General features: G+C 39.7%; 3 protein-coding genes across 6 annotated transcripts; 1 reads left to right on the forward strand and 2 right to left on the reverse strand.

The window, feature by feature from the left end:
- Nucleotides 1-4,654: 4,654 nt before the first annotated feature.
- LOC117825784 (transcription regulator protein BACH1-like) lies at nt 4,655-12,875 on the reverse strand. Of its 2 annotated transcripts, XM_034701724.1 has the most exons (6): nt 12,441-12,875; nt 9,294-9,551; nt 7,765-8,934; nt 7,477-7,683; nt 7,025-7,267; nt 4,655-5,206 (listed from the first exon to the last, which is right to left on the reverse strand). In XM_034701724.1, exons 2-6 carry the CDS (start codon nt 9,531-9,533, stop codon nt 5,195-5,197), a joined length of 1,872 nt encoding a protein of 623 aa, XP_034557615.1. In that variant the 5' UTR covers nt 9,534-9,551; nt 12,441-12,875; the 3' UTR covers nt 4,655-5,194. The 2 variants fall into 2 exon arrangements, with proteins under 2 accessions (XP_034557615.1, XP_034557614.1); XM_034701723.1 differs by having other exon boundaries at nt 4,655-7,267.
- A 635-nt stretch (nt 12,876-13,510) lies between these two features.
- Nucleotides 13,511-20,042, reverse strand: usp16 (ubiquitin specific peptidase 16). The gene is made up of 18 exons (XM_034701208.1): nt 19,760-20,042; nt 19,472-19,538; nt 18,285-18,481; nt 18,105-18,208; nt 17,904-18,016; nt 17,446-17,777; nt 17,262-17,357; nt 17,012-17,142; nt 16,810-16,897; nt 16,127-16,208; nt 15,949-16,040; nt 15,813-15,866; nt 15,547-15,714; nt 14,749-15,442; nt 14,421-14,515; nt 14,180-14,266; nt 13,927-14,074; nt 13,511-13,806 (listed from the first exon to the last, which is right to left on the reverse strand). The coding sequence occupies exons 2-18, from the start codon at nt 19,530-19,532 to the stop codon at nt 13,685-13,687; spliced, it is 2,664 nt and encodes an 887-aa protein (XP_034557099.1). The 5' UTR covers nt 19,533-19,538; nt 19,760-20,042; the 3' UTR covers nt 13,511-13,684.
- Nucleotides 20,043-21,491: 1,449 nt separating this feature from the next.
- On the forward strand, nt 21,492-24,450 carry rwdd2b (RWD domain containing 2B). 3 transcript variants are annotated; one of them, XM_034700998.1, is made up of 5 exons: nt 21,541-21,790; nt 21,868-22,110; nt 22,233-22,300; nt 23,012-23,380; nt 23,480-24,450. In XM_034700998.1, the coding sequence occupies exons 2-5, from the start codon at nt 21,898-21,900 to the stop codon at nt 23,730-23,732; spliced, it is 903 nt and encodes a 300-aa protein (XP_034556889.1). In that variant the 5' UTR covers nt 21,541-21,790; nt 21,868-21,897; the 3' UTR covers nt 23,733-24,450. The 3 variants fall into 3 exon arrangements, with proteins under 3 accessions (XP_034556887.1, XP_034556889.1, XP_034556888.1); XM_034700997.1 differs by having other exon boundaries at nt 21,542-21,790; nt 21,882-22,110; XM_034700996.1 differs by having other exon boundaries at nt 21,492-22,110.
- The last annotated feature ends 3,455 nt before the right edge of the window (nt 24,451-27,905 follow it).

Consider the following 27,905-nt stretch of genomic DNA (forward strand, 5'->3'; position numbering starts at 1 on the left):
TATCAATAAAGTTGATTCTAATTTCCTTGTTTACAGTGTTGTTTAAATTTGTCATAGAAAGGTACTTTTAAAACGTTAACAACATGTTTGACTGATATTCACTGTTTAGTGTGTACAGGAAAAATAACTGTCAGTATCACGTGTCACTTCTGCTTTTCCAGTTGTCTCTTGATACTGATAAATTTGGACTGTTGACAGGCTAAGGAGTTGTTTTTCACAGCTCTTGTCATGAAACGCTTCTTGTGCACTGAGTGTAACAGATGGAACAGAGTAAAGACTGTCAAGACAAAAAACAAGTGTGAATGTAATCTGTCACTGCACAGCCAGCTGTTTGTTAATCTGTAGTTTGCAGGGCAGGGTGCTAGCTAGCTCGGGTTGACATGTGACCTGGTCTTTCTCATTTTGTTGGGAGATTATGTATTATGGTCCTCATTTATATAATCCTGTCAATGGGATACAGCCCCTTTCTCTGCGCTCCCCCCCGAAAAGAACTTCATAGTGACTGCAACATGTAATCAGTTAGGAAACAGTAGCTAAACAGCTTATCAGATTTACATTATGTTGCAGAAAGGTCGTGGACCTTATGCTGCATCATTACAGGAGCCTTGTGTCCTTTTCTATGATTTTGACCCCCACAACAGACAATGTATTACCAAATGGATGCCCACTCTGTAGTCCTGCATCCAGAAGTCCACAGCACTGTGAAAAAATTATCAGTGAGCCAATTGACATATCAACCCACAATATGGTGTTTACGGAGTCAGAGATCAAAGATAATATATTGCCTAATCTTGGATGCATTGAAAATTGGACGCAGAAATATCTAAAAATAAGAGTGGACATGGGAATTTTGGGAAACCATAACCTGTAACTATGCATTAAAGGAATCTGTTCATTTCCTTCAGGACAGCTCCATGAGTGTCACATTGAATAGTGTTTGGTATACATATTCTCTGCTTTAGCAATTTTGGCAAAGCAAGCTAACTTCCAGATGTTTTAATTTCTTATCCTTGTTTTCCCCCTTGCCTCCTGTTTTAAATCCTTGCTACCTAAATACTGTGGAGTATGTTTGTCAACAGATAATAAGAGGAGTCATTGTGAATGGTGGCTAAAAAGGGGGCATATGTAACCCCTATACAACATTAAAGCATGTGTGACAAAACTAAAAAACATCAAATAAAGGGTGTTGTTTTCTGGAGGCAGTATTGATAATATTTCATTATGATGTAAGCAAAAAAAATGACAGAGAGGTGGAAAGAAATGAGGGAAAACAAAGTGACCGATCATCCAGGTTTCTGATAGAAAAAGGAAATAAAGGCTCTGACACACAAGATATATGAAGACAGATACAGAGTTCAAGAGGGCTTTGCATTAATCTCACGTTGTAATGACAGTTTAAGGTTTTGGTATTCTGATGAATTCCAGGATTGGGCTTAAACTGCTTTCATTTTGTTTGCTGGTCTTTAATCTTCTAACCCTGCGTTCTTAATCAGAACTCAGAGCAGGTTTTTAATCTTCCATGAATGAGGCCGCGGATTATGGGCCTCTCTGACCTTGCCATGCCGCACAGCTGCTTTCTCCTCAAATCAAGTTTCTCTTCCTGTGTAGCTTGCAAGAGAGGATAATCTTACTTTTTGTGCTACAATGCTCCAAAACCCAAACTGTGCATAAAAAAAAAAAAAAAAAAACGCTGATACTGAAGAATACTAATTTCTAGGTGAAATTCAGAGAGGGGTCCATTTCACTGTGATTTGGAGCACTTTGCTGTTTGGAGGTGATGTCAGTTTAGACAAACATCAACATGAGGATTTCATTTCATGGCAGCACAGGGAGATAATATCTTATCTCTATGGCATTATCATCATCTAATCCTTTTGACTTTTAGAAGCAACACCACTTGTTGAGTTCAAAGTTGCAGCTTTGTGTGCCAGTGTGTGTTTTGTGAGTTGACTCCTCAGAAACGGCCACAAGGTTGTTTTTTTTAAGTTCCCATCAGTGTTGATGGTTTTTATTACTTCTTTAACCTTTAGGGTTGTTCTGAAGAAAACACAATGACATTGTTTTTTTTTCCAATGTCCAAAAATGCTGCAGTAGCTGTTAGTAAGAAAAAAACAAGGTGCTGACCAAACTCTGAAAAAATGTTTCATAGCAGAAGAAAAAAACGCTGTGACCAAAAGCATCCAGAAAAAGAAGATTTGCTGATGACTAATGTTTGACCACGGCTGAGGAAAGATTGTGTGTTCCAAATTAAGAGAGAAAAACCCATTGGACCAGTGACAGCTCGTTTTATTGCTCTTCACACCTCAATACATCCTAGTTTGCTTTTGCAGCTGTAGTATGAATATCCACAGCCTGACACTCAGACATCAAGAAGATGAACAAGAGAACAATGACAAGGATTTCTCAGTCATGCAGTGATTGATACTACTGTACGTTGTGATGTTCTCTGTTCAAAGATGAATTCTTGCACAAGGTGTGTAGCTTTGATTAAGTTTCTCTGCCATCCTCTACACACAACTTTAATTAGGTGTTTACAAGAATAAGCAGCAAAAAAAAATGAGATGGTGTGAGGAATGTGGCTGATAATGAGCACACGAGTATCTCACTGTTTTCTTGTTTGTATTAATCTTGGTATATCTAACGCCTTGATCTGAGATGACTTGCATTGATGTGCTAAAACAAAGCATCACCTGCATAAGAACTAGGCTGCTGGGATGAAAGGGGGAGAGAGGGTCAAATGCTATTTGAAGACACTCCATCGACTGGATGAGGATGATGCAGGATGTTTCACAGAAACTGTCGCAGAAAGGTCCTGCAAGAGTAGCCGAACATGCTAATCGTTAAAGTTGTTCTTTCATTAAGTGGGAGTATAATAGCCTCTTGTTGTTTTGTGTTGAATTCGTACCTGTTTGTGACACATTTTCAAATTCTGAAAACTACCTGTCGGTCTAAATACACCACTTCTTAGTACTAGAAGTATCTGCAACATGGGAAGTGGCCACTTGTTTTTCATTGAGAATTATAAGCTGCAGTTTTGACGTTTACTTGGCCAACTCAACTTTCATTATTATTTGAGACAGATGTTATGTGTAAATCTGGTCCAATAATAACTAAAAAGCTTCTCCTCTGAGAGGTGTAATAAATCAATCAATCAATCAATCAGACTTTATTTATAAAGCCCTTTTCATACAATGACATTGTAACACAAAGTGCTGTACAAATAAAAACAACTTAAAATAGAATAAATTAAGAAAAAGATCCCAGCCCCAGCCCTGACCCCAAACCCACCCCACAATCCTAAGGTTAACAACACAATATGCAACAATAGTAATAAAAACAATAAAAATAAAGTAAATAAATAAAAAATCTAAATAATTTGCTGAACGAACTGAGGAAAGGTGAACATGTTCATTATGATTGAGTAACTGCTTTTTTCATCTGGGGCTAGAGACTGGTCTATCCAAACAACATACACACTGATTTTTAATTAAAGAAATAAAGAAATTGGGTCCCTGGTGGCCTAGCGGTCTAAGTGCCCCACGTATAGAGGCTATAGTCCTCGTCGCGGCCGGTCTACCATTTTACTGCATGTCTTCCCCCACTCTCTACTCCCCACATTTCCTGTCTCTCTTCAGCTGTCCTGTCAATAAAGGTGAAAAAGCTCAAAAATATAAGTTAAAAAAAAAAAAGAAATTAAAGGGATATTTCAGTTTTTTTGAAGTGGGGTCATATGACTTACAGTACACTATTGCTCCTGCTAGCCACAATGCGTGCCGGTGAACTCTTCCCCTTTACCTTCCCCTTATTGTTGATCCAAACAGCTGATCGGTGTGTATCCGTGCTCATGCAGTGGAAGAACACCGGTCTGCGAGGTGCGTCCAAAAATAGTGCCAAAACAAAGGGGGTTTCTGAAGCAAACTGAATAGCTCCAATTTTTTTTACTGGTTCATGCATTTGCACCGTGATGAGTCCCTGGACCATATTTTCTCAACTTTAGCGATATTACGCAAAATGGGAGGTCCCATCCACAGAGAACTGTAGCCTAGCTAGCCTGCCGGTCCTCTGGGAATTTTCTCATTAAAGGGGAAGAGCTCACCGGCACGCATTGTGGCTAGCAGGAGCAATAGTGTGCTGTAACTCATACGACCCCACTTAAAAAAAAAAAAGAAATATCCCTTTAATCAAATGTAAGTCTGAAATTCAACCTTGGATCTCAGGCACTGCTGGGTCACAGAGTTGGATGTAACGTACACTATGTACAATTCCTGTCTGCAGAGCCGACCTACAGTCTCTGGTGCAGGTCAATAATCAGCCTCATTGGAGTCAGCCTCTAATGTTAGCACTCAATCCAATCTAATCTATGGCTTTCCACTGGCATAGGTCTCATATAAAGACAATTGTTCAATTCCAATTAATTATAAACTTTCCATAGATCATCAAACATAATTCTGCCAAGGTAGAAATTGAGATTTGTCTTGATCTACATTCATAAAGGACCGCCTCATGACTTTAAGACATGATACTGTAACAGTGCTCCACTTAGTCAGGCTAGTGAGGGGAATAGAGTTGCACTTCCATCTACTGGCCAAAGCGTGGTACTGTGATTTGATGGAGCAGGAATCATCACTCTTGTTGGTTGTAATAAAACACAGAATGGTAACAAAACATTGTTTATTTAAATTTGTTAGATATGACAGCATTTAACAAACAAAAAAAAATCCTCAACACAAAGACAGATCTAAACTTATGGAAATGCCCTCATTATGGGTTCTAGGTTAATGTGCAATAGTGCTGGAGACAACAACATACAAAGATTGAATGCATCATACTATATTACTGCATAAGGCACGTTTGCATCAAATGATGTTCCCCTGTAACACTTCTAGGAACTCTAGAGCCATTCCTCAGGTATCTGAGGTTGCTAACAGTTATTCATTCAAACTATGCACTGGCATTACATAATGCTGTTGAGGATTAATGTTAGCTGTAATAATTTGTTGCAATCTTCTGTAGAGAGTACTGTTAGTGCCGTGCATATTTAACAAAAGAAAGAGCAAAGTGACGGTATGTGTCAAGAGTAAAAAGCTTGACAAAATCAAAGATATTTTCATAACTGTAAGTGTATATGTGCATAGGGAGCAGAGGTTAGGGTGTGTGCACAGCAAGAATTATTTCAGGCATCAACACAGCCAGGTTATGAGTTTCCCTGAGTAAAAAAAAAAAATCCGGTTTTAAGATACATCGTGTTATATATAAAATGTAACAATTGAAAATTACCTGAAATTTGTCTGCACGTTTAGAAGTGAGAATTATAATACTGGATTCTGTGTTAGCTTCAGTGAAATGCAAATTAGAAATACACAGCAATTTAAGATATCAATATTCACGTGAAAAAAATAGGATATCTCATAAAATGTGTTCCTCCTTGAAGGATATGGACATTTGATCTTATTTTAAGAAATGTCAACAGATACATGTTATGTGAATTATGAAAAACAATAAAAAAGGAATACAGAAGGTATTTCACAGTGAGGAGAAAGTTGGAGCACCCTGTGCTTTAATACTGGCTGGTATTGCCTCTAATTGCTAAACAATCCTGATCAGACGGCCTCTAGAATTGGTGATTTCTCTGGATTATACTGAGAGAAAGTTTTTCCCACTCTTCTTTCAGCTGTGCTTTTGTGAAGAACAGCCTGCTTTAAATCACCAATCAGCATCTTAATAGGATTGAGATCTGGGCTTTGACATGAACATTTAAGCACTCTCTATTTCTTTACTTTGAGACACTTCCTGTTTGCCTGGGTCCAGAACCTTGAATCTGCAAACGCTGTTGCTGGTTGGACTTACAGGAATGTTTTGGGTCATTATTAGTTGCATGGTTCACATCCACACCCTTTAACAAACAGAGGACGTTTAAGTAGACTCTATGGTAACAAGCTGGCCAGGGCCTGCTGCAGCTAACATTTTGCCCCTCCATGCTTTACAGTTGGTGCGAGGTTCTTATGATCAATTCTGTGTTTAGTTTTGAAAATTTTGTCTTAAATTACTTTGGCAAAATAATTCAACATCTAATGATTTGTCCAAGGCACATTGTTCAAGGTTTTCATCATGGTATCCAATGACAGACTTTAGCCTATCTGTTTGCTTCCTTCTTGCACAGCTTTCATTATACTTCTCATGGTAGCTGCATGAACTTCAGATTAAACTGGAGCAAGAGCAAACTTTAGGTCCAGAGATGATATCTGAGGAATGATGGAGACTTCTCTAAAGCATTTACAGTCTGCTCCTTAGACAGATTGGCTTGACTTGACCTTATTTTCAGGGCAGGGAAACAGCAGCAGACTTCTAATCATTTGGATATCTTTTTAAAATCCCTTCCCAGATTCATACATATCAAACTAGTGTTCTTTCTGAGGAGCTCTTTTAATCACGCCACAGGGAAACCACTCACTTTAACAATCAAGAACAGACGCCCTCCAAAATTGTCTTTGATAGTGTTCCTGGAGTTTGCCTCAGGTGTGTTGAACCTGATTTTAAAACTGAAGCTTAGAAGCATGGATAAATGAGAATTTGTCCTGTTTCCTCACAAAGAAATATTTTTAATCTATTTAAGTTTTTTTAATGTCTCAAATCATTTGAATGGATTTGATCAGTTCTTAGTTAGATTACCATAATCTCTATGTTTTAAATGGATATGTTGGATTAGCAGCAGCTGTCATGAGATATCCTTTCTTTTTCACATTACTGTATCAGTCAGAAAATCATTAAAACACAAAGAAAAGTGTATCTATCCCAAAATAGGATTACAGTATATACTTTAAGTCCACTCCTGTTCCAAGATGATTAAGACGTCAAAGGAATTTGAGTCCAATTATAAGATGTTGTTCATGTCCAGACCATCTAGTAGAGGTGCAGGATCAGGGGAGCTCTGTGGAGGACCTGTCTGTGTGCCAGCCTCTGATGCAGCAGTTTGCACAGACTCTGCAGGCAGCTTGTTTGTGTCGCACTCTGAAGAACAACTTACCATTTCAATAGTGATCTGGGACCTGTCGTCTTTACCCGCAAAGCAAGGGGAGGAGACGGGCAAGTCTGGTGAGGAGATGGGTAGGTCTGGTGAGGAGAGCTTTGCAAGAATCTGCAAGTGCTCCTGATCAGAGCCAGACTCGATGCTGACGCTCTTACATAACCCACACAGACTCTGCCGTGTGTCCTCGAGGTTTTGTTTCAGCTCAGTGCGCTCCTGCAGCAGCCGCTCTTTCTGATTTTTCTGCAGAGATAATGAAACAAAAGCTCATTGACTTGTCATCTCATTATTGCACATGCAGAACTTTGAGTGTTCACAAGGGCAACAGTCTACTTTGTTGAGGTTTATACAGATCACCACTAGGGGTCAATAAAAGGGTCACAAAGAAGCTGTGGAGAAACATTTCAATCACATCATCCATCATCCCAACAGACATAGTCGATGCAACTTACTAATCTTTTGATTTCATATTCTAGCTGATGTATGCTGTCAAGTTTCCTCTTCCTGCAGCGCTGTGCAGCCACGCGGTTTTTACTTCTTCGACGGATATCATGAACAAACTCCAGCTGCTCCGGGGTCAGGTTGTGGTGTTTCAGAAGCTGCTGGAAGGCACTCCGGCTCAACGCTGAGATCTGCTCCACTGGGAATGGAAGCTGAATCTGTGGAATACAGGGTTTAAGGGGTTAGACTTTATTTAGTAATAACTTTTAGTGATTAAAATCAAAGATGCATCTATAGACCTCTGCTGCTCTTTTGTTGTTGGCCTCAGTATCTCCATCTGTGTCCAGGTCTGAGTCATCCCCAGAGTTGAGCGAGGAAGACATATAGGGGCTTTTCTCCGACTGGGACAGGTTGTCAGTGCGTTGAGGTGATTCATCGCCTTTCGCAAGGTCCCTCAGAAAAGGACAGTCTCCTACACTGGAGCTCAGGTCCAGCTGCTTAAGCCAGTGAAAGTCTGATGCTTTTGCCAGATTGTTTTGGTCCATGGGATCGAGGGGGATTGGTTGAGTGTGAGATGGGCACAGGTCCGACCAAAATCCCTTTGCCAGATGTTCAGCAACCTCCCTTTCTACGCTGCTCCTCTCCCCGAACCCCTCCTCCTGGCTCAGAGCAGTTAGCGAAGCATCTGAGAGATCACCTGCCAGGCTCTGTTTAAGGCCAGCCTCACTCTGCTTTAATGACTCACTGCTGTAGCTTTTCACTTCTGATGTGCTGAGGGGACAGGAACCGCTATGACAGTTGGTTTCAGCAACAAGAGTTTCAACAGCTTGTTTAACATCGCTGCTCGCCACCTCAACAAGTTCTGCTGGATTCACATCCCCTGGGGCGGACAGGTCACAGGGTAAGTCACAGTCGGCCAAACTTAATTCACCTTCATCGCAAACATCTTCGATCTCTAGAATATCTCTTTCGCAAAACTGAGAGGAAGGATCTGCTTTGTCAGAGTCCGGGCACGGCAAAGACAGCAGGGGGCAGACACCATTTGTTGTTAAGTCCAGAGATAAGGGGGGCATTTGTGGCCCACAGTTCTCCAAGCAGAAGTGTTCCTCCCTGCTGTTCGTCTGACCCTGTGCGCTTTGAGGACACTCTGATGGGAAGTTTTCTTGCTCATCACCCCTTGAAGGCACCGGGCTGTGAGACTCAAATGAGTTTGGTTGGCTGCTTTTTACACTGGAGCCGAAGCTGGCACCGGGATCCCGGCTTTGACAACAAGCTCTGCGCCTGACCTCCTGAGAGGATCTTTTGCCTTCAGAAAACTTAGGGATGAGGAAATCAAAGCACGCAGACTCCAAGTTATGAAATCCTAAAAACTCTGCACTGCTGTGAATGGCATGAATGTTTTCTTTGGTGAAGGGCAGCTTTGATGTGTATGCAAACTGAAGCAAAGGTTCAAACCCCTCAGCAGTCACCTGTGGGGAAAGGAAATACAGCAGGTTTTTGAGGCACAATAAAATTCACATTACGTTATATTAGTAAATATATATATCCTCACTATAAAATTAAAGTCTTATCTCAAGTGTTGCAGCTTGTTAAGTGTATTGCAACATTTGCATTCATATTATGCTGATCATGGACTTCTTTCTAAATGAACTGAAGTGACAATCGTGTTCTTGCACAGTACTTCCTTAGCTCCTACTCAAAAACAGGAAATCCCTCAAGAATCAGAGAGTGGGATGTGTTGGTATAAATATGATCAAACATGTGATGCAAAGAAAAAGTAATGTGATTCCTTCCCCCTTATATTTCAGCTGAACTGCATCAAACTCACCTCATCAGGCAAGGTGATGATCGGGTTTTGTCTGGTGACATTGGTAACCCTGCTGTGAAAGTAATCACTGCAGGAAGCCAAGATGGCGCAGTGGGCCCGAAAACTCCTGTTTCCCACCACCACGGTCACGTCACACAGGACATCCAGCTGCCTCTGCTCATTCAGACACTGGAGAACGTGAGCACTGTGCACCGCAGACTGGAAGGTGAACACTGACGTGCGAGGAGCTTGGAGCGACATGGTTCTTACAAGCTCAGCCTGTGTGACAGAGGTAGCATGGAAGAGTCAAAAAGCATCATAGTCACGATACACAAGTTTTAGAGGAAGACCAAAATGTAGATTCCAGCTGCCTTAGTTACTCTGTATTTGATCAGCATGATCACAGATCATTCATTTTGAGTACCAGCTTCTCAAACATGCTAGTTTGTATGAACTTCTCCATTTTTGTAAATTGATAATCTTGAGCATTTCAACAAAAATTTCACCTTAAACTTGTTATCACCATATTTCAGTTATTTTATCAATAAACTAATTACAATAACAATTCACAAATAAACGGTTAAAACATTGACTGTTACAGTCATTTGTCTACATTAGAGGGTAACATGCTGTATGAAAAAAATCACATTTGTCTGAGGTGGTTAGTTTTGGCATCAGTGAAATCCCTTAAAAATAGTGTTATGGTGATTTGGAACCACCACATAGCCAATAAACATATTTAACCCATGTATCACTTTCTCCACAGAGAGACACTTTTCTAGAGTGACATATTCTAGCTCAGGGGTGTCAAACATAAGTCCCGTGGGCCAAAACCTGCCCACCAGAGTTTCCAATCTGGCCTGTGGATGACTTCCTAAAATGAAAAAATTACAGAGAAGACATTAACTGCAATTTTTCAGTAAAGGTATGTGGTGGGAAAAATACAGACATGATAGTATGTTGTTCTTGCTTTGATCAGAAGCTAGAAACATTCTCACATACCAAACCTCCTGTGATTTGCATATTGTTATCTGTTCCCATGGCTGAGGAGCAGACCATAAGGTGAGAAGTCAGGATGGTGTCCAGGAAGCAAGAGGTGATAAGAAACTCTCTTGTTTGTCTTACAGTTCTTTGAAGATGCTCAATGATGTGTTAATATTATTCTCTGAAGAGAATAAGTAACGTGTTGTATCTTCACTCTGGGTCAGTTGAGCAGACCTTGTCTCGGTTGTTAGATCACTCTGCCACCTGATCGCTTTGCAAAGCTTACTGAAGACCGGAATAAAGCTCACAAAGACAAACCGTTGTTGTTTGAGTCTATCATTTCCAGATTTCCGCCACAGGTAACTGCTATATCAGATTTGTCCTCTGGGGGTAAGTTACAATCATAGTGCTGATGGAGTGCACCTGAACAAAGCAGGTGACAGGGAAACCTGTGTGCTTGGCGTGTTCGCAGCAGGTTTCAGGGCTTAAAGAATATAATATTTAGCCCCACGATGAGACTCATCATGGCGAAAAATACAACAGCTGTTTTTGTAAAAAGATCATGAAATGTGAACATTTTCAGAATATACTTGTAGTTTTTTGCACTAAAACAAAGGGAAAGATTTGGAGTTGTCCTTCTTTATAGGTTATTATGTTATGATTGTACTGGTCCAGCCCACTTCAGATCAAATTATGCTGTATGTGGCCCCTGAACTGAAATTAGTTTGACACCCCTGTTCTAGCTGGTAGAAAACTGAGCCTCTGGACAGTAAACTGACCCCTCCTGACTCTGGAGTGGGTGATTGTGCTCTTGAAGTTGCAGCTCCTAAACTCCAGAACAGTCTTCTTAGTACATTAGGTACAAAACTGTGTTCTGTTTGAAACTGCTTCTGAAAGCTCATTTGTGAGCATTGTCATAAATCCTGTCTGTCTGTGCAGACTGTGCTTTTGTTTGTGTATGAATGTATGCTGGTATGTGTTGTATGTATGCCTGTACTTTCTCTTGTTTGTGAATCACTTCATCAGTTAGTTTTAAAAGTGCTATATACAAAAATATAGTAATTATTATTGTCATAAGTCCTCTTATTTCATTATTTTAGTACAGGCATTGACTGCTAATGATGTCAGCAGGGCCAGGGGCGCCGGCCATCCATAGGGGGCGCCGCTAAATGAGTGAGGAAGAAAATTTGAAGATAATAGGAAAAACAATATTGTCTTATCTAATTTAATTTGGGGTTAAATTGCAGAATGTTGCCAGTAAACAATTAACAGCTTGTGATTCACTTTTGGTTTTAAAAATAATGGCATGCAAAGCAGTTTTTGAAGTCTTTTAAGTGTTCCTGATTTACTTGTTTTTGTTGTTTTCTTTACACTTTGGAAGCTGATAGCTTACTTAGATAGAAAATGTAGGCTAGGCTTAAATAAGCATTCTTGCTTCTGCCTTTTCAGTCATCACTTAATACATTACTGTTGCTTTGTTGAAAGTGTACACACTGTGAAAATTATTGTTATATAATGACTGAATAAATTCTACTACTATTACATTATGCATTTTGAAATTGTATAATTATTTTCCTGCTAAATATTAGTGTTCTTACAATTTTATTAATGTTCTTTGAGAGGTCATTCTTTTAGAACAAAGGAGACCTGAATGTCCTTTGTGAGAAAGTGTCTTCAAATGACTTGGTGACAATTTTGTGCAGAACACTCCAGTGCTGTCAATGAATATGATGGTTCAGCTAAATGCAATACTCAAGAGAGGCTCTGATAAAACACGAGTTATCATCTGTTTGATAAATCAGCAAGCTAATGTTAACTCCAGATGATCTGTGATGTTAGGTTAGATAGATTCAATTGAACAACTTGCCTGCTGGAGCACTAAGTTGAAAATGCTGAATCATGATTAGTCAAGTTACCCAAACAGGGCATGGCGGACTGACGCAGCGAAAATAACAAAAGACCTGAAAGACTAGATCACAAGTGGAAACTAAATCATCATGATATGAGTGTAATTCACAAAACTGTGATCCAAACTGATGGTCTTTAAGCTAGGCCAGATTGTTAGCTGTGCAAACTGTGGCGTTACCGAGTTGACTTCTCTTCCTGGTGTACACTAACCACCTATAAAGCTTCTTTAAAAAGTAACCAGAGGTCTACATAGTCATTTGAATAATGTTTACTGACCTGTCATGTCAGCTTAATAACACTGTCATTGGTAAATTCTGGGTTGAAACGGGGTTTTGCCATCCGGAGCCAGACTTTGTTCCCGTCATGTGACAACCAGAACCAGAAGCAAATACAGTGCACTGCGCATGCTCAGTGCAGTCATACAGGAGGCAGCACAGAAGACAATAGAGGCAGCTCATTTTTTTTGGAAGGATTTCATTGCAATAATGATAAAAAATATAAGTATAAACACTTTTTACAGATTGCCTCCTCCACTCAAGTGTCATCCATTGTCTGAAATCGTTGCTTTTTTTACAAATTCATAATTATTCTGTATGCTGAATGTCAGTCACATACGGTGGCCCTGAAGGACAAAACAAATTTACAAAAGACTTTTACAAAGTTGGAGACAAATTTACATATTGGAAACATTTTTACATTTTATAAAATAAAATTACATCAGCGAAACACTTTTACCAAAGTCAAAACAAATTTTCATTTAAGAAAACAAATTTACAAAATAGAAAAAAAAAACACTTTCACAAGCGGTGAGACAATTTTACAAACTACAGAACACTTTTACCATCCCTGATACAAATTTACATTCATTTTTAACAGAAAGGGAATGTACCAAACACTGGAATTGATCCGGTACCAAATGTAGTACCAGTACCAAACGTCGCTCCATTTAGTTTCTCTCCATCCAAACAAACTAAATGACCCCTCACTCGATCACTCCCGGTGTTTGGTACATTCCCTTTCTGTTAAAAATGAATGTAAATTTGTTTCAGAAATGGTAAAAGTGTTTTGCCGTTTGTAGAATTGTCTCACAGCTTGTAAAAGGGTTTTTTGATTTTGTGAATTTGTTTTCTTAAATGTAAATTTGTTTTCCAAAATGTAAAGTTTTCTCGTACTTTGTAAAAGTGTCTCATCTTCTGTAAATTTGTTTTGTCCTTCAGGGCCACCGTAGTCCCAGCTTGAGAACACATCTTGTCATATTTCCATTTGTAAAGACACATACAGAAATCCTGTTAAATTCTTGAAACAGTGTGATATTGCTGTGATAAAAACGACAACACTATAAATCGTCCCTTCTGCATAATCAATATAATTTCATAACATTTCGAAGTGCGGCTGTGACAAATCAGGCTGAGGTTGATGGACTGTTTGTTATAACTTGTGCTGCAGGACTGAAGCAGTAGCAGCAGCAGCAGTAGCAGGTTGGTCTGTTTGCGTTTCCTGAGTAGTAAGGCACAGATGGATTACATGATTCTTTCATAGAAGAGGAGGTAGGCTTGACAACTCTGCACTTTACTCTCGCTGACAGGCTGAACACTTGTGTCACTGATATGGAACCAGGATCCTCTTTGTAGCTCTGCATCTCCTGAAAGAAAGCAAAGTGTACATTAAGATACTTTATATATTAGGGCCGAGTCATTATAATATGATAGATACATACAAAAACTCTTGGTTATTACTGTGATGATAGTTTCAAAGCACTTACCTGGTGCTGTAAGTCCATTCGATAGGGATTTAGGACACTCAGGTCGTGCTTTCACATATGCAGTGTAATGACCTGACCGCATTGTTCCGCTGTGCTCGACTATACCGTACAAGCTGTACAAAATCTGAGTGTCTCCCTCTGTCACAGTCTGTTTGAAAAAATATGTCTTTTAGTACTCAAACTATGAAACAACCTCATAAAAATTACAAATAGAGTCATGACATTTCATTAAAGCTGGTAATTTAAATTATACCTTGCTTTTAACCCCACAGAAGGGAGCAAGATCCAATATCAGAGGGAATTGGACGTGTCTGTTCACTTTGCAAATACTGTATCCATTCTAGAGGGAAAAAAACATAAAAGAAAAATCTCATTAAAACATGACATGATCAAAACCAAACAATGATGTATACTGTTTATTCAATTGGGTCACAGTGATGTGAATAACAGCCGCAAAGGTTTAAAAATGCAGCAGCGTTCTTCAGCTGTCTGACCTGTTGAAACCTCTTCAGATGAAGGGTGAGCACTGGAGGAGGAGATGAGATCAGCATTTGCTTCAAGGCATCGGTGTAAATGTTTTTCTTGGATCCTTAAAGAAAGTACAAAGGTGATAAACTTAATTAATCCCAAAACATGAAAGTGAGCTCCATTAAAACAACATGGAGCCAAACTTTGAATCAAAGACACATTATGAACTATTTAATAGGCTTCTTGCTCAGACAGAATTTTTGGATTTCAGATAAAAAAGTATTCGGCTTGTGAACCGAACATGAACAGAAATATCAACCAAGGTCAAAAATGATAGTTGAGATATTCACATACCTCCAGCTTTGTCTTTGCTGGTTTGCCGTTTAGTGCAGGTGACACACAGCAGGCTGTTGTTCTGTGTGAGAGTTTCCACTTCTGTGAACTGAAAGAGGCATGACTGCACTGAACACTCCTGTTTCTCCGGGGCTGCCCTGGTTGCCAGAGTTTGGAAGGCCAGCTCTGGGTCCTGACTGACTACAGTATACTCTTTAGCTTCCAGCGGCTCGTCTTCATTCTCCATGATCTGTTCCACGGCATCAGAGTCTTCAATGAAGGCGTCATCCAGGGTTACTTTCTCCATTTCACTCACCAGCTCTACGTCTTCTTCTCCCTCCTGGTCGATGTCAGATGTTTTGTCAGCGTCTGTGGTGCCGTCCTTCGATTGCTGCTCCTCTGATAAGACGGTGAAACGATTACTGACGGATGACACTGTTGATGAGTCGCAGTCGGTCACTGAATCATCATCGCCCTCTTCTTCTTCTTCTTCTTCTTCTTCCTTTTTGTCCTGGACAGTGTCATCAGGGTTGTCCTGGATCTTTTCTGACACACTGATTTGTTCAGGATTTTCTTCCTCTTGCACTTCACTGTCAGCGTTTGCCTCTTCCTTTGAATCTGCAGCCTCGTCTGTTGGTTCATTCTCTGTGTTGCTTGTAGTTGTGAGACTGTCCAAAGTAGTTCTCCCCTCAAACTTCTGCTGCCTCTTTTGTTGCTGTAGACAAAACAAAGAAACAATATAGACTTTATGTACACTCATTCACTGAAAAAATACATTTAGGCACATGTAAAACCTTCTGACGGAACTTAGTGTGATACCTTGGCTTGCTTCTTTGCCTGCTTCTTGGCTTTCTTCTGCTGGTACTTGCTGCCAGTCCCAGAAGCAACACCATCACTTCCATTGGTCAAAGCAGGGCTTTCTCTGTCATCCTGACTGGATTCACTGGATTTCTGAACACTTTTTTTCTGGTTCTTCTTCCTGTATGCCTGTAAGATGTAGTCACAAGAGGGCAGATGTGTAACATATGTATAAATATAAACAAATGACTGCCAAACATGTGTCAAAACCCCTTCTAAGGTGTTACCTCATCTGAAACAGGAAGGGAAAGATCCAGGAACATCTCTGTGACTACAGACACCTGTGGGATAATAAAATAGTGATAATTTAGCCTGAAGAAATCACATGCAAGACTGTTTTGTATTTCTGTCCACAACACGTACTGTTTTGCACTGCTGGCACATTATAGTGCTGGTAGTTTCCCCACCGAAAATGTAGTCGACAAAGTTTTTTGGAGATCCTTTTTTCTCGTACTCTGAAATGTGAACATAGTTTGTGCCTAGATTGAATACAACAGAACAAAATTGAGTAAATTGTTAAAAACATAATCTTGTTACTTACCCTTAACTAGTGTTTTGAGCTGCTCTGCATCTGTGCCTTTTCTAGATTCTTTTAAAACCTCCATGATCCCGGAGCCCACTCTCTGCGGAGACAAAAACATAAACTGTGGATGAGAAAACGACCTTTTTGTAAACCTTTAGGGAGGAGCTCATGTAGTTTTAAGATTAACATTTTAAAGAATCTTAACACTTTCAGTCTCTTATCAACTCTCTTACTTCTTTATCTGTCTATCCATCTATCCGTTTCTAAATTATTTTGTGTTCTACTGGGAGTATAGCGCAGTGGATGGAGTAATAACAAGTACAAGAGAATGGGAAATGGAATGTAGCAAAAGGTCAAGGGTGGGAATCGAACCCTGGGCCGCCACTTCAAGGTCTGTTGCCTCTGTGCTTGGGGGACTGGATTAACCCACTTGGCTAAGCAGTGACCTCTTGATTGCTCTCTAATTACACCCCCAATCTGTGAAGTTATCCAGTCTATTCAGGTTGCTTTTTGGAAAAACTAGGAAAAGTGTTTTTTAGATGTGATTATTTTCATTTCAAACATTACCTGTCCTTCATTTCTAAGTTAATTAAGTCTGAATGATGTAGCTCCATAACCTCAACAGCTGAAGTGCCCACTTCACATGTAAGTGTGTCCCCAATGCAGTAAAAAGGGGGGATTTCTTTGAATGTGACACATACCTTGATTTCCTCAGTTCTCATCCCATCTAGAAGGTAACGCAGCAGCTCCTGGCTATCTTGCTGCTGAAATCCTTTGAATCTGGCCGCCCTAGAGAAAGAACACAGGACAATAAACATCATGTATTATGATGACGATGCTGGGTGACATCTTTTAAGAATATCCTAATGGTGATTTTTTTCCTCGGCCTGTCCTTGCGCTCACTTTTTACAAACTTGTGTGAACAACTCCCGTGGCGTTACCACACCCTTCTTGGATTGCTGGATCTCATTGAGGAGCTGACACATCGCCATAGTCAGGGAGCCTGGCTGGTCTAACTGCACTGTGAGAGGCTCCTGCAAGCATTATAAGAGGGTACTGGGTAACAAACTGTAGGTAATGCACAGCTCAGTAGTTGAAAGGATAATTCTAGTACTTTTACAGTCAAATGCATGCAAATGTAATGGAAACTTACCAGCTCTGGGGAGGCAACAGGTTTAATGTTAAGACTCATTTTGTCTTCTATCACTTTGTTGAGGGTCTGTCTTAAGAGATGGGTTTGAGAAAGACTCTGAAAAAAAGACAATAGCAGCATTTTAGAATTAAAAAGCGTCTCTTATTTTAATGCAAGCTTAGAATCCTACCAAGCACAATCTTACCTGCATGACTGCATTAAAGAAACACGTGTTTCCCAGGTTGCTCAACCCCTTTACTGAAACACCGCCACTTTCTTCAGATGGGACAGGCTTTTGTAATTTTCCAACAATTTCTTTCTTGATGTTTTTCTTTTGACGGTCCTTGTTTTCTTTGTTTTCTTTGTTGTCCTTGTCCTCTTTGTTGTCCTTGTTTTCTTTGTTGTCCTTGTCCTCTTTGTTGTCCTTGTCCTCTTTGTTGTCCTTGTCCTCTTTGTTGTCCTTGTCCTCTTTTTCATCTGCTATCACTGTCTCCATCTTCGACTCATCTTCCACCAAGCTGTCTTCCTCCTTCACTCCTAAATAAACACACACAACAAGGTGGGTATAGTTAAGGAGTCATCTAATTCCTGTGATACAAATGTACAAAAACAAACACATAACATCATTACACATTAATGTTAAACTTTACAAAAGGGACCTACTTTTCTGTGGTCTCTTAATGGGCTCTGCAGAGGCTTGTTTTTTTAAGCTGGTCACCAGCTGTGCTAAATGTCCAGTCCTGGAGTACTGGACTTCATCATCACATATGTAACACCTGCAAGTTTGGCAACACATGAAAAAAGTGATTCTTATCTGAAACAGTACACACTTCTGTGATAGATCCGCCACAACAATATACTCACCATACGCTCCAGTTGTCCAAACTGATCACCAGGCAATGTGGATCTGACCGAGGTGTCTCATAGTGTTTGATTGCATGCTGGTTCTCAGAGGTTCGCCCACATCCCTGATAAGAAAAATGCTTGTAAATTCAATTCACTCCCTTTAAAATGTTAAACAACAGATGTGTTTGATGTACTTACTCTATGACCACATTTCAAGCACATCCAAACAGGGGCTCTTTCAGTTTCTTCTTCATCCTCCTGTGGCAGGGTGGTACAAATATTCTCCTTATTTACTTCTGGCTTGCAATCCTGGCAATTTATCCAATCCGTGTCCCCAGAGAGTTTTTTTAGAAGAGTTTGTTCTGTTCCCTTTTTAATATGTCTGCAGTTTGGACCTTTAAAAAAAAAAATAAAGATCTCCATAGGTACTTGCAAGCCAGAGATTATTATAATAAAGAATTACAAATCAAAGAGGAGAAGGAACACAATATGATTTCTATATTTCATGATGCATACCAAAAAAAACAATAAAAAGTTGGTCTCAAGAATATATGAAAGTATACAAGCCTCTAAAAATCACTCTACAACATACATTAAACAAAAATGGGAGAGGGAGTCAGAAATACAAATATCAGGAGAGATCTGGAGGGAAATATGTGAGACACAAGCAACCAATGCAAACTCAAGGTCTTTGAGAGAATTGGGCTGGAAGAATGTGGTGAGGTATTTTATAACCCCTAAAATAACAGCTCTGCAAACAGGTACACAGAGCCGAGGCCTCTGTTGGAGACAATGTGGTACATCTATGGCTAATCACTTTCATGTTTTTTGGGCCTGCCTGAAAATCCAGCCTTACTGGAGAGAGGTGGCTACCGAGATAAATAAAATAATAGGGGTGGATTTAGATTTTTCTTAGTCCTACAAAAAGATAGATACCTATTGAAGATACTTTTGGCAAGTAGCAGGAAAGCTATAACTAGAAAATGGTTGCAATTAGGTCCCCCATCAGTGGACCAGTGGTGCGGGATCGTTAAAGAAATCTACTGTATGGAGAGACTTACTTTTGTTTTAAGACTTCAGTGGGAGAAATGTATTGAACGCTGGGAAAAATGGAATGTGTATGCACCTTGAATAGTATGGCATATGATGTAAGTGTAAAAGAATAGTATGTTCTTGACTGTAACACCCACGATGATCCCATGTTATTTGTTCATGCAAATACATAAAATAAAAAGTAATATATATATATATATATATATATATATATATATATATATATATATATATATATATATAAATCACGTCACATGCTGAGAAAATCACAGTAGGCCCTCCACAGGTTAGCATATGGCGTGGTGCGTTATGATGACAAGTTCATTCATTACCTGACAGGTCGATTTCTTCCTCCTCTCTGGAGGTCCTGTCCTTTCCCCTTTTCTTCCCCATTGTCACCTAACATTAAGAAAAACATAGATGAATAGAAAACAGACAGTAATAGGAAAAAATGTTAGCTATGACTAATAGCAACAGCACTTTAAAGCAGTTTTATAATACTGATAATCTCAATTCAAAGCCAGAACAGACATAACTTGAAGTAAACATGTATATATTTATACATATATATATTTGTAATGGTTTATTCCCATTACCGTCCTCATGGTCATTCAACTTACTGTCACAGACGGAGCCTAAAGGATCCAGAGTTCTCAGTTTCGGTTCCTAAGTAACGATGACTTCTTCACTCCGACCATTGTTTAATGAGTTTACAGCTTCATGTGAAACACTGGTGATTTAAAGTAAAAGAACTGGTGAAGAAAGTAAAAAAAACTATGCTGATTTGGTAGAAAAATCCCGGTTGGTTGACACATGCAGAGAACAGAGGATCAAAATGTGGTGTCGCTGTTTCTCTTACTCGGGACGTGTGTTTCCTGTATGCGTTGCCTAATACTGTCCGGGTGGAAACAAGTCTTTAGTCGCAGGCTACTAGTGATGGTAATTCCGGCTCTTTTTAGAGAGACAATTCTTTTAGCTCGGCACGCTACAAAGAGCCGGCTCTTTCGGCTCCTGAGTGGCTCCTCAGATTTTTTCTTGTTTAAAGGCACTATGAGTTTTTCACCAGCTGAGAAACAGACTGAAACCAACACTGATGCCTCTTTATGACCTTCAAAAGCAAACAAAACCATAAACAACAACACTGATACCTTTTCTGTTGTCATTTTTAATGCCTTAAACCACTCAGAGGGGGTAGGTGTCAGACCACAAGATTGACATTTGGCTTTAGAAACACCCTTTTTCGTCTGTTTTCAAATAATCACATTGAGTGATAAATCTGACTGTTAAAAGACAGCAGGGTGAGGTTTTTGTTGAAAACACTACTTTTGCATGTACAGAACAAGAGATAAGAGGTATCACTTTGTCCACAATGGGGCGCCAAAATTGATATAAATCAAAAGTTCCTCATAGCAGCTTTAAATTAATGTATGACCTAAAATAATGTAAAATTAGGCCTATATGTAAAATGAATAACTAACGTAAGAAACATACATTACATGTGCCGATGGAGAGATTAGCTTCGTAGAGCCAAGCCATTTTTTGAACCAGGCTGTAAACATGTTTATTAATGCTGCAAAAATCGTCTTTTTCCCATTCATGTCTATGTTGTTTCCGGTGTTTCTGCAGCCAGCCTCAAGCGGATTTTCAATGTATTGCAGTTTATAACACTTCCGCATGGGCTTCATCGTTTGAGACCGGAGGTTGCCGCTTGGTTCTCACTGTGCTGTGTGTCTGGAACAAGCGAGCCGGATACGGCACCGGTGGTGAAGCTTTCACCAAAGTGTCTGCCCCCTGGTGGCTGGCTGCAGTATAGGTAAAAAAATCTGTCTCCTCCATTCATTTGAATGGGGGAGCAGTCAAACTTTAAAACATAAATACACGTCATACAAATGTTTCTCACATCCGTATGCTGTGGTGATATGTAGTTAGTATTTGACTGTTTTGTGTTCAAGGCTTCTTTTTCCTGAGAAGTTTCTTCTTCGTTAGTTATTAGAGTTTAAAAAACAGGGTATAGCTTCCGGGTTTCCTTTGATTCACAGCCGCCATAGGGAAACTTCAAAGGACACAAAGTGTCTTGTGACGCTACGCTGTAGGGCGGAGCTTATTACAGTGGCTTCACAGGCTCTGGCTGCACAATGGCCGCGGCCAGGAGTGGGATATTTTGGCTTCAGACCCGTACAACAGGAAGAGGCGGAGCAACGCTGTCCATTTTTATTTACAGTCTATGGTCTGGAACCCCTCCCCTCCCCGTTCTGCTCAATGTAGACACATGATTGGTCAAGACGCCACCATGTCTTGACCAATCACGTGAGGCTTTAACAGAAAAAGACGAGAAAAAAAAAAAAAAAAAGGCTCCCAGTCAGGAGCCGGCTCCCGTCGTTCACTTCAAAGAGTCGGTTCTTAGAGCCGGATCGTTCGCGAACGACACATCACTACTGTCTACGTTTACCTACCGACAGTTCAAGCAGTTCGTACCACACTGTCGTCTCTTACTTAGTCTGTTTGTTCTGCCTCTTTTGATTATTGCATATTTAATGATATTGTATTAGTGTTAAACGCTTGATATAACCTGATGTGAGTTATAATTTTAAATGCTGGTTAAAAAGGCAGCATGTCATTTCTTAGCCAAGCTGTAACAACGTGGCGCAAAGGTAACTTAGGCGGCGATATCTCTGACAGAAAGCTGTTCATGAACATCTGCACTAATTAATGTAAAACATTACTAAAGATAGTCCCTTTTAGTTCTGCCTTTATCAGCATGTCTTCCTTGGAGTGGGCTGAGTGTCAGCTTGCAGAGATGGAGCTGCTGACGAGTATGTTTCCCACCCAAGAGGAGCTCGAGATCACAGACCAGCTGGCACTGGCTGAGCTCAGGGACTATGTGGAGGGCTCAGGCTCTGCAGACAGCCCTCCTGCTTCCAGACCGCAGTTTCTCATCAAACAGAAGCTGGACACTGCAAGCATGGAGAGGGTAACTGAGGGATGATAACTGTCGTAGGATGTCATTATGCTCTCACGTGTCCTGCAGGCTGCAGCATAACCACTTTCTGTGTTGTTGTTTTTCTCTCTCTCTCATATTGTTTCTCCAACCAGACAGATGTTATTCTATCTTGTGCTTATCCATCCGAATATCCCAGTGTATTACCAGAGATCACAGTCAGGTAAGGCACATTCAAAGTTTGATGTTTTGAGGGAGCCAAACAAGGAAAGAAAAAAATACTGTTTTAAAAAAAAGGAAAGAATAAAAGGTGGATTTGTTGATAAGTAAATCTGTTTATCTTATATAAACACATTTGTTGTTTCAGCACAGACCAGTGACTGTACATGAATATTTGCACTGTCTAAGATATTGACTTGGCTCACAGATTTATCACACTGATTATTTGCAAAGGCTTGAAAGTTAGAGTTCTTTCAGTGATGGCCGTGGGGTTTTTGAAACATGCATGATTGAACACAGACTCCATTCAATATATACAAATCAAAACCTTAATCTCTTTTATTTTAATCCATGTAAGTTGCTAATGGGTGGGGTGATGTGTCAACCTTTGTTCCTTTGTTGATGAGTGGACGGATTCTCCAGCTTTTTCAGGATCGTCTCTCAACCAAGGGGACAGGTTCTGTCTTATACATGTAGAGATTCCTTTACAGAGATGTTTCAGTGTATATCACAATCCAAAAAGCTAAGTTTGTGATATGCTTTGAGATGCTTTATTGATAAGTAACCCTATCAACCTCTTGCACATCTGTTGTAGCTGTTGTGTCCTGTGTCTTAGTGCAAATGAGCATCTTCAGGATCTTCATCAGAGGTTGTGCTTCAAGGTATTTTCTCTGAATGCACCTTTTAATCAGATTTTAATCATGTTCTGCCCCAGGTGTTCTGATCTCAGCAGAGCCCAACAGACACAACTCCATGCGGATCTCAACACATACCTCTTGGAGAACTGCCACGGGGAAGTGTGTGTGCTCTCAGCTGTGGACTGGGTGAAAGACAACCTGCAGCTCTTCATTAACAAGAGCTTAGCTGCAACACCTACTTCCAAAAAAGAGGCCGCCTCTCCACAGTCAGAGGAAGTGTTCAGTCGACTGTGGATTTACAGTCACCACATCTACAACAAGACCAAGAGAAAGAACATCCTGGAGTGGTCCAAGGAGCTGGGTCTTTCAGGATTCAGCATGCCTGGGAAGCCTGGCATTGTGTGTGTGGAAGGTCCTCAATCTGCCTGTGAGGAGTTCTGGTCCAGGTAGCTTGAATGTAGTTATTTTTAGCAGCTGATGTCACAGCCAGAAGCCTGCTGAGGTACTAGGTTTTATTATTTTCCAAACTTTTTCCCATTTCACAGAGTGAAGGTTCTGACATGGAAGAAGATCATGATTCGACATAGAGAGGACATTCCCCTTGATCGTTCGGGCGAGGACAGCAGGACTGTTGAAAATATAGACTCCCTGCGCAAATTCACAGGCTTTGAAGAGGCAATGTTTGACCCCCATGGGAACAGAGGTAATCACATGGACCTCGGACAGCTGTACCAGTTTTTAAATGAGAAAGGCTGTTGTGATGTCTTTCAGATGTACTTTGGAATTGAAGGGAGGTAGTTGACTGAACAAATGAATGATTACACAAAGGTATATCACTTTGTGGCCTGTCACTGAAAAAGAGTTTTTTAATCTAAGCTTCAACGTAGATTGAAAATCATTCATTACAGCTTAAGAGGAGTTTTGTGTTTCACATGAGAGAACATAAAACGCTGATGAGCATATAGTCGTCTGTGCTTGATAAATAAATTACCTCTTTATTGATGCTGCTCAGGGACTTAATTTGGATAAAAGGCAGAAAGAACACGTCTTCAATGTGAAAAACAGAGATCTCTTTTTAGCTAACAGGCATAATTTCTAAAAGATGCATTTAAAGATGTTTTTCTCTCTGCGTTTCTCAAGGACTGTAGTTATATTTGCAATTTTAATACCCCTGCACTCACAGCAGATCACACCTCGCTTTAAGGTGTTTCTTTCCTCAAATGACACTACGTGAATCTCTGCCAGGCTATTAAAGGATTTTCAGATTTAATACCATATTAATAATTACACACCATAGTCAACAATAAGATGGATATTTGTTTATGAAATCTGTTGATTTTTACTCTTTTGCATTCTAAATAACCACAGAAAGTTCAAAGTTTCAATCCTCCTGTGATTAGTTGTTGGATAACTTGTGCGTAATTATGGATTACACTCGGGCAATTAAAATGCTGCTTATATTAAATCTTCTTTCCTTTAAGACTGAGGTGGAAAATAAAATGAAAATTGGAAAGGTTTTTGTGTCTTTTCTCTCGTTGGGGTTCACTGTAACGGGGATTATGTCAAACCTCATTGAAGCGGCTCAGTTTGAAAGTTGCAGCAGAGACTAAATTGGGTCGTGCTTGTGATGCGTCTTGCCATGAATCAAAATCAAAGTTCAAAGTAAGCTTTCTATTTATTAACAAACACTCAAAATAAATCAATACCAAAATAGATCGAAATAAACAATGATAATGACGGTGGCGGTCAACAAAAAATACTCAACCCCACTCACCCTCTTTGTATACCTCCCGCCCCCAACTGAACAGGTACTTAAAAGGTTAACCACACCCATGAACCCAAAACTGTAAATGAAGTAAGCAATAAAAAAGGAAATAATCATGATTAACGAATAAGACAGAAAATCAACATTATGGCCCCTGCAATCATATTTGTGGTCTATGGGTTATTCAAAGTAAAGTGCACTCCTTACTTACACTAAGAGGTATTTTTATCTATCTTTAAATCCATTATCATTTCATGACATTGCAGACGCTATCATAAGACTTGTAAAACTAGGGGCATCGTACAGAAGACACAGCACATGTTCTACTGCTGTAAAAGAAATGCCATTATTATCTATTCAAAGGAGTTTGAACCCAGAGTGAGTATTTCAGAGGTCAGATTGTAAAACATTAACTGATAGAATACATAAAAATGAGTTTGTAATGTTTGTATCTATCAGAAGTAATGTGGGACTGTGTCTACTGTAAAAAAGAAACTGATGAAGAGAAGTTACAGACAGTTTACAATAAAGGATCATTATGATTTGAATGTCTATGAGAATGTGCTTGGTTTATATTTGCCAGCAGATGGCAGCCTTTTATAATCAAAGTTAGATGTCACCTGTGATTTCTTGGTGTTAGTAGGATCTTTAAGACAATTTTAAACAAAAACTGGATCCATGATAAGACGTATTTACAAGGACCAAAATTGCAAAAGGGGTATAGATGATTTGGGCGAATTTGGTGAATTCAGCCATTATCTGAATCAAATATGAAGACTGTGTTTTTAAGTAACAGATTCCTTGAATCAACCATGCAGATTAAATCTTATAATTATTTCATGATGCAAAAAGCCATTTAGGGTTATCTCTGAGGTCTTGAACATTACACAACATCAAGACACGTTTTTTTTATAACAAAGCTAATGTGCCTTTTGTAACAACATATTTATAAATCTTTTGTTACAATGATTTAACATTTAAAACATTCATCAGAATAACTTTGATGAACATAGATTAAATACAGGGATGGCTATGGGGGAGGGGTTGTTCATCCTGATCTGGGTCATAAACCTATTTTATCCTGGAGAACATCGTGGTCGGCTCGGTTTGGTTATGCTGGTCCTGTTCTGTCCTGCTCCTCTCTTTACCCTCAGGAAGTGGATACTCACTCCAATCAGACTCCTAACTTTCTTCTTCAGAAGCCTCATCAGAGGAGTCGTCTGCCTGTTTGTTTATCGCAGAGGGTTCACTCCTAGGTGCCTCCACAGCTCCAGCTCGTCCCTGAGGACATGAAACTCAGAATCAGGATGAGCAAACTCGTCCACCCCCTCATCCTGTTTAATATCCCTTCCTCAGCTCGATTTTCTACAGCGAGGTCTCTGAGCTGAATCCGTCATTGGATGCTTTCATCATAACAGCACTGTATGTCTATGACTCAACAGTCTTCCCTCCTCAAAATACCCCCAGACTGATGCAACTTAAACTGGCTTTTTAAAGATTTACTCCTAACTTGGTAACAACACATTCAAAAACATCTCTGCTGAAGACAGATTCATTGCTGAAGTAGGTTTTTGAAAAAAGAGCATCTTATCAATAATCAAGGAATCCCATTAACTTCAAAAGATTAAATAAAGATATCATAAAACTAAAAACAAAATCAAATCATTAGGTTGATATTTGCACAGGTACATTCTTAAATATGTTCATATTCTCAGTATCCCTGTCATCATGAGCATCTTTATTCTCATTTGAGAGTAGATCAGCTGAATTTTACATGACATCAAATAAACCGACATAAGTCATGAAGAAAAACTCTTAAACATCACCAGCCATGACTGAATAGCTTTGATAGAGCAATGACCAGTGAAGTATGAATTGCCAACCTTTGTGAGAAATCAGTTGTAAAGGCTCTTTCAAAGCAGAATTCGTTTTACTCAGCACCTTTAATTTATTTCATTCCATGCACAGATGACTTTGAAGATGCTTCATTGATTTTTTTTTCTTCACCTTTTCTCTCCAGTCCTTCACAGCCATAACCGTATAACAGTGGACGTACAGAGCAGCAGATGGCATGTCCAAAGATTTACTTAAAAATGCCAAAGTGCTTATTCAAAGGAAATGTGTCGAGGAATGTTTGACTCGTGGCTTACAAGAAAATCTTTTAGTGCTCCTTTGTTTACTTTTGCACACAAAGAATATCCTCTTCCTTCATTCACAGGGTAAGTGAACTGATGAGTGGCACTTGTGATTTTCCAGCATATCATCCTGACATTGCAAAAAAGAAAAAAAAAAAAAAAAAGACTGCCATTCTAACTAAAACCATGATGGATTTGTGCCCTGAGGTATGACTATGAAAAACCAGGTAGAAAATGGCAACTCTCCTTAGTCATAAGCATCTGCTCCCTGCACCTTCCCTGATATACCTGCCAGATGTGAAAATAGAAATCATTTTGTTTGTAGAAGCTTTAACTCTGCTTTTGGATACAGATTTTGGGCAACAGACCTGTTATTGACCTGTGCTTTAGCTACACTCGAGGTATCAAAACTACCTCAGGTCAATATCAGCATAACAGGTAAAGTGAGTATCACTTCTTAACTGTTATATTGGCTGTATAAAGATGTACAGCATGACAGCTCTATAAAAATGAAGCCAAAACACTTCAAGCTCCCCCTGCTGACTGGCTGCAGGTCCTAAACCTGTCTCCTTCTTGTTAACTGGATGGGACGTGGGTCAAATCATAAGACCATCAAACCTGCTTCCTGTCATTATGTCAAACTGTTATCATGTCTGTTCATTTTTCTTAAACATTCAGTTAGAAACGTTCATGATTCAGCACTGTTAACAAATGTGGCTCCAGCACTTCTATGTAGACTGAATTAGCAGAGTACAGCTCAAAAGATGACCAACACTAACACAAGAGTCATTGAACTTTACATAACCATGTGCTTCAAAATGACATTTGAAGCTGTTGAGCTGCCAACTGTGCCGACCAGATGGATCTGTGCTGTTTTATTTGTATTATACTAAGCAAATGAGGTGGGACGTCAATATCGCAGCTCCATGAGCTAATCCTTACTGCAGACTCTGGCTCCAAGCCAAATATGTCAGCGGGGGTGTTTTGGCTTGGAGGGGGTGGAAACGCATTGTCCATCTTAATATACATTCAAAGTGTTAAAGTGACAACATACAGATTGTATTTATTTCA

This window comes from Notolabrus celidotus, chromosome 14, assembly GCF_009762535.1.
Source record: "Notolabrus celidotus isolate fNotCel1 chromosome 14, fNotCel1.pri, whole genome shotgun sequence".
Classification (NCBI taxonomy): domain Eukaryota; kingdom Metazoa; phylum Chordata; class Actinopteri; order Labriformes; family Labridae; genus Notolabrus; species Notolabrus celidotus.

What these genes read in the sequence shown, in the direction of transcription:
- LOC117825784 (XM_034701723.1), bottom strand. Translation starts at nt 9,533, where the DNA reads ATGTCGCTCCAAGCTCCTCGCACGTCAGTGTTCACCTTCCAGTCTGCG. An exon ending in TCATCACCTTGCCTGATGAG is followed by an intron (nt 8,935 to 9,293) that starts GTGAGTTTGATG and finishes CTTTCCCCACAG; the next exon opens with GTGACTGCTGAGGGGTTTGA. An exon ending in ACAACAAAAGAGCAGCAGAG is followed by an intron (nt 7,684 to 7,764) that starts GTCTATAGATGC and finishes TGTATTCCACAG; the next exon opens with ATTCAGCTTCCATTCCCAGT.
- usp16 (XM_034701208.1), bottom strand. Translation starts at nt 19,532, where the DNA reads ATGGGGAAGAAAAGGGGAAAGGACAGGACCTCCAGAGAGGAGGAAGAA. An exon ending in GGAAGAAATCGACCTGTCAG is followed by an intron (nt 18,482 to 19,471) that starts GTAATGAATGAA and finishes TTTTTTTTAAAG; the next exon opens with GTCCAAACTGCAGACATATT. An exon ending in TCTTTAATGCAGTCATGCAG is followed by an intron (nt 17,358 to 17,445) that starts GTAAGATTGTGC and finishes TCTTTTTTTCAG; the next exon opens with AGTCTTTCTCAAACCCATCT.
- rwdd2b (XM_034700996.1), top strand. Translation starts at nt 21,898, where the DNA reads ATGTCTTCCTTGGAGTGGGCTGAGTGTCAGCTTGCAGAGATGGAGCTG. An exon ending in ACACTGCAAGCATGGAGAGG is followed by an intron (nt 22,111 to 22,232) that starts GTAACTGAGGGA and finishes TTCTCCAACCAG; the next exon opens with ACAGATGTTATTCTATCTTG. An exon ending in TTACCAGAGATCACAGTCAG is followed by an intron (nt 22,301 to 23,011) that starts GTAAGGCACATT and finishes GTTCTGCCCCAG; the next exon opens with GTGTTCTGATCTCAGCAGAG.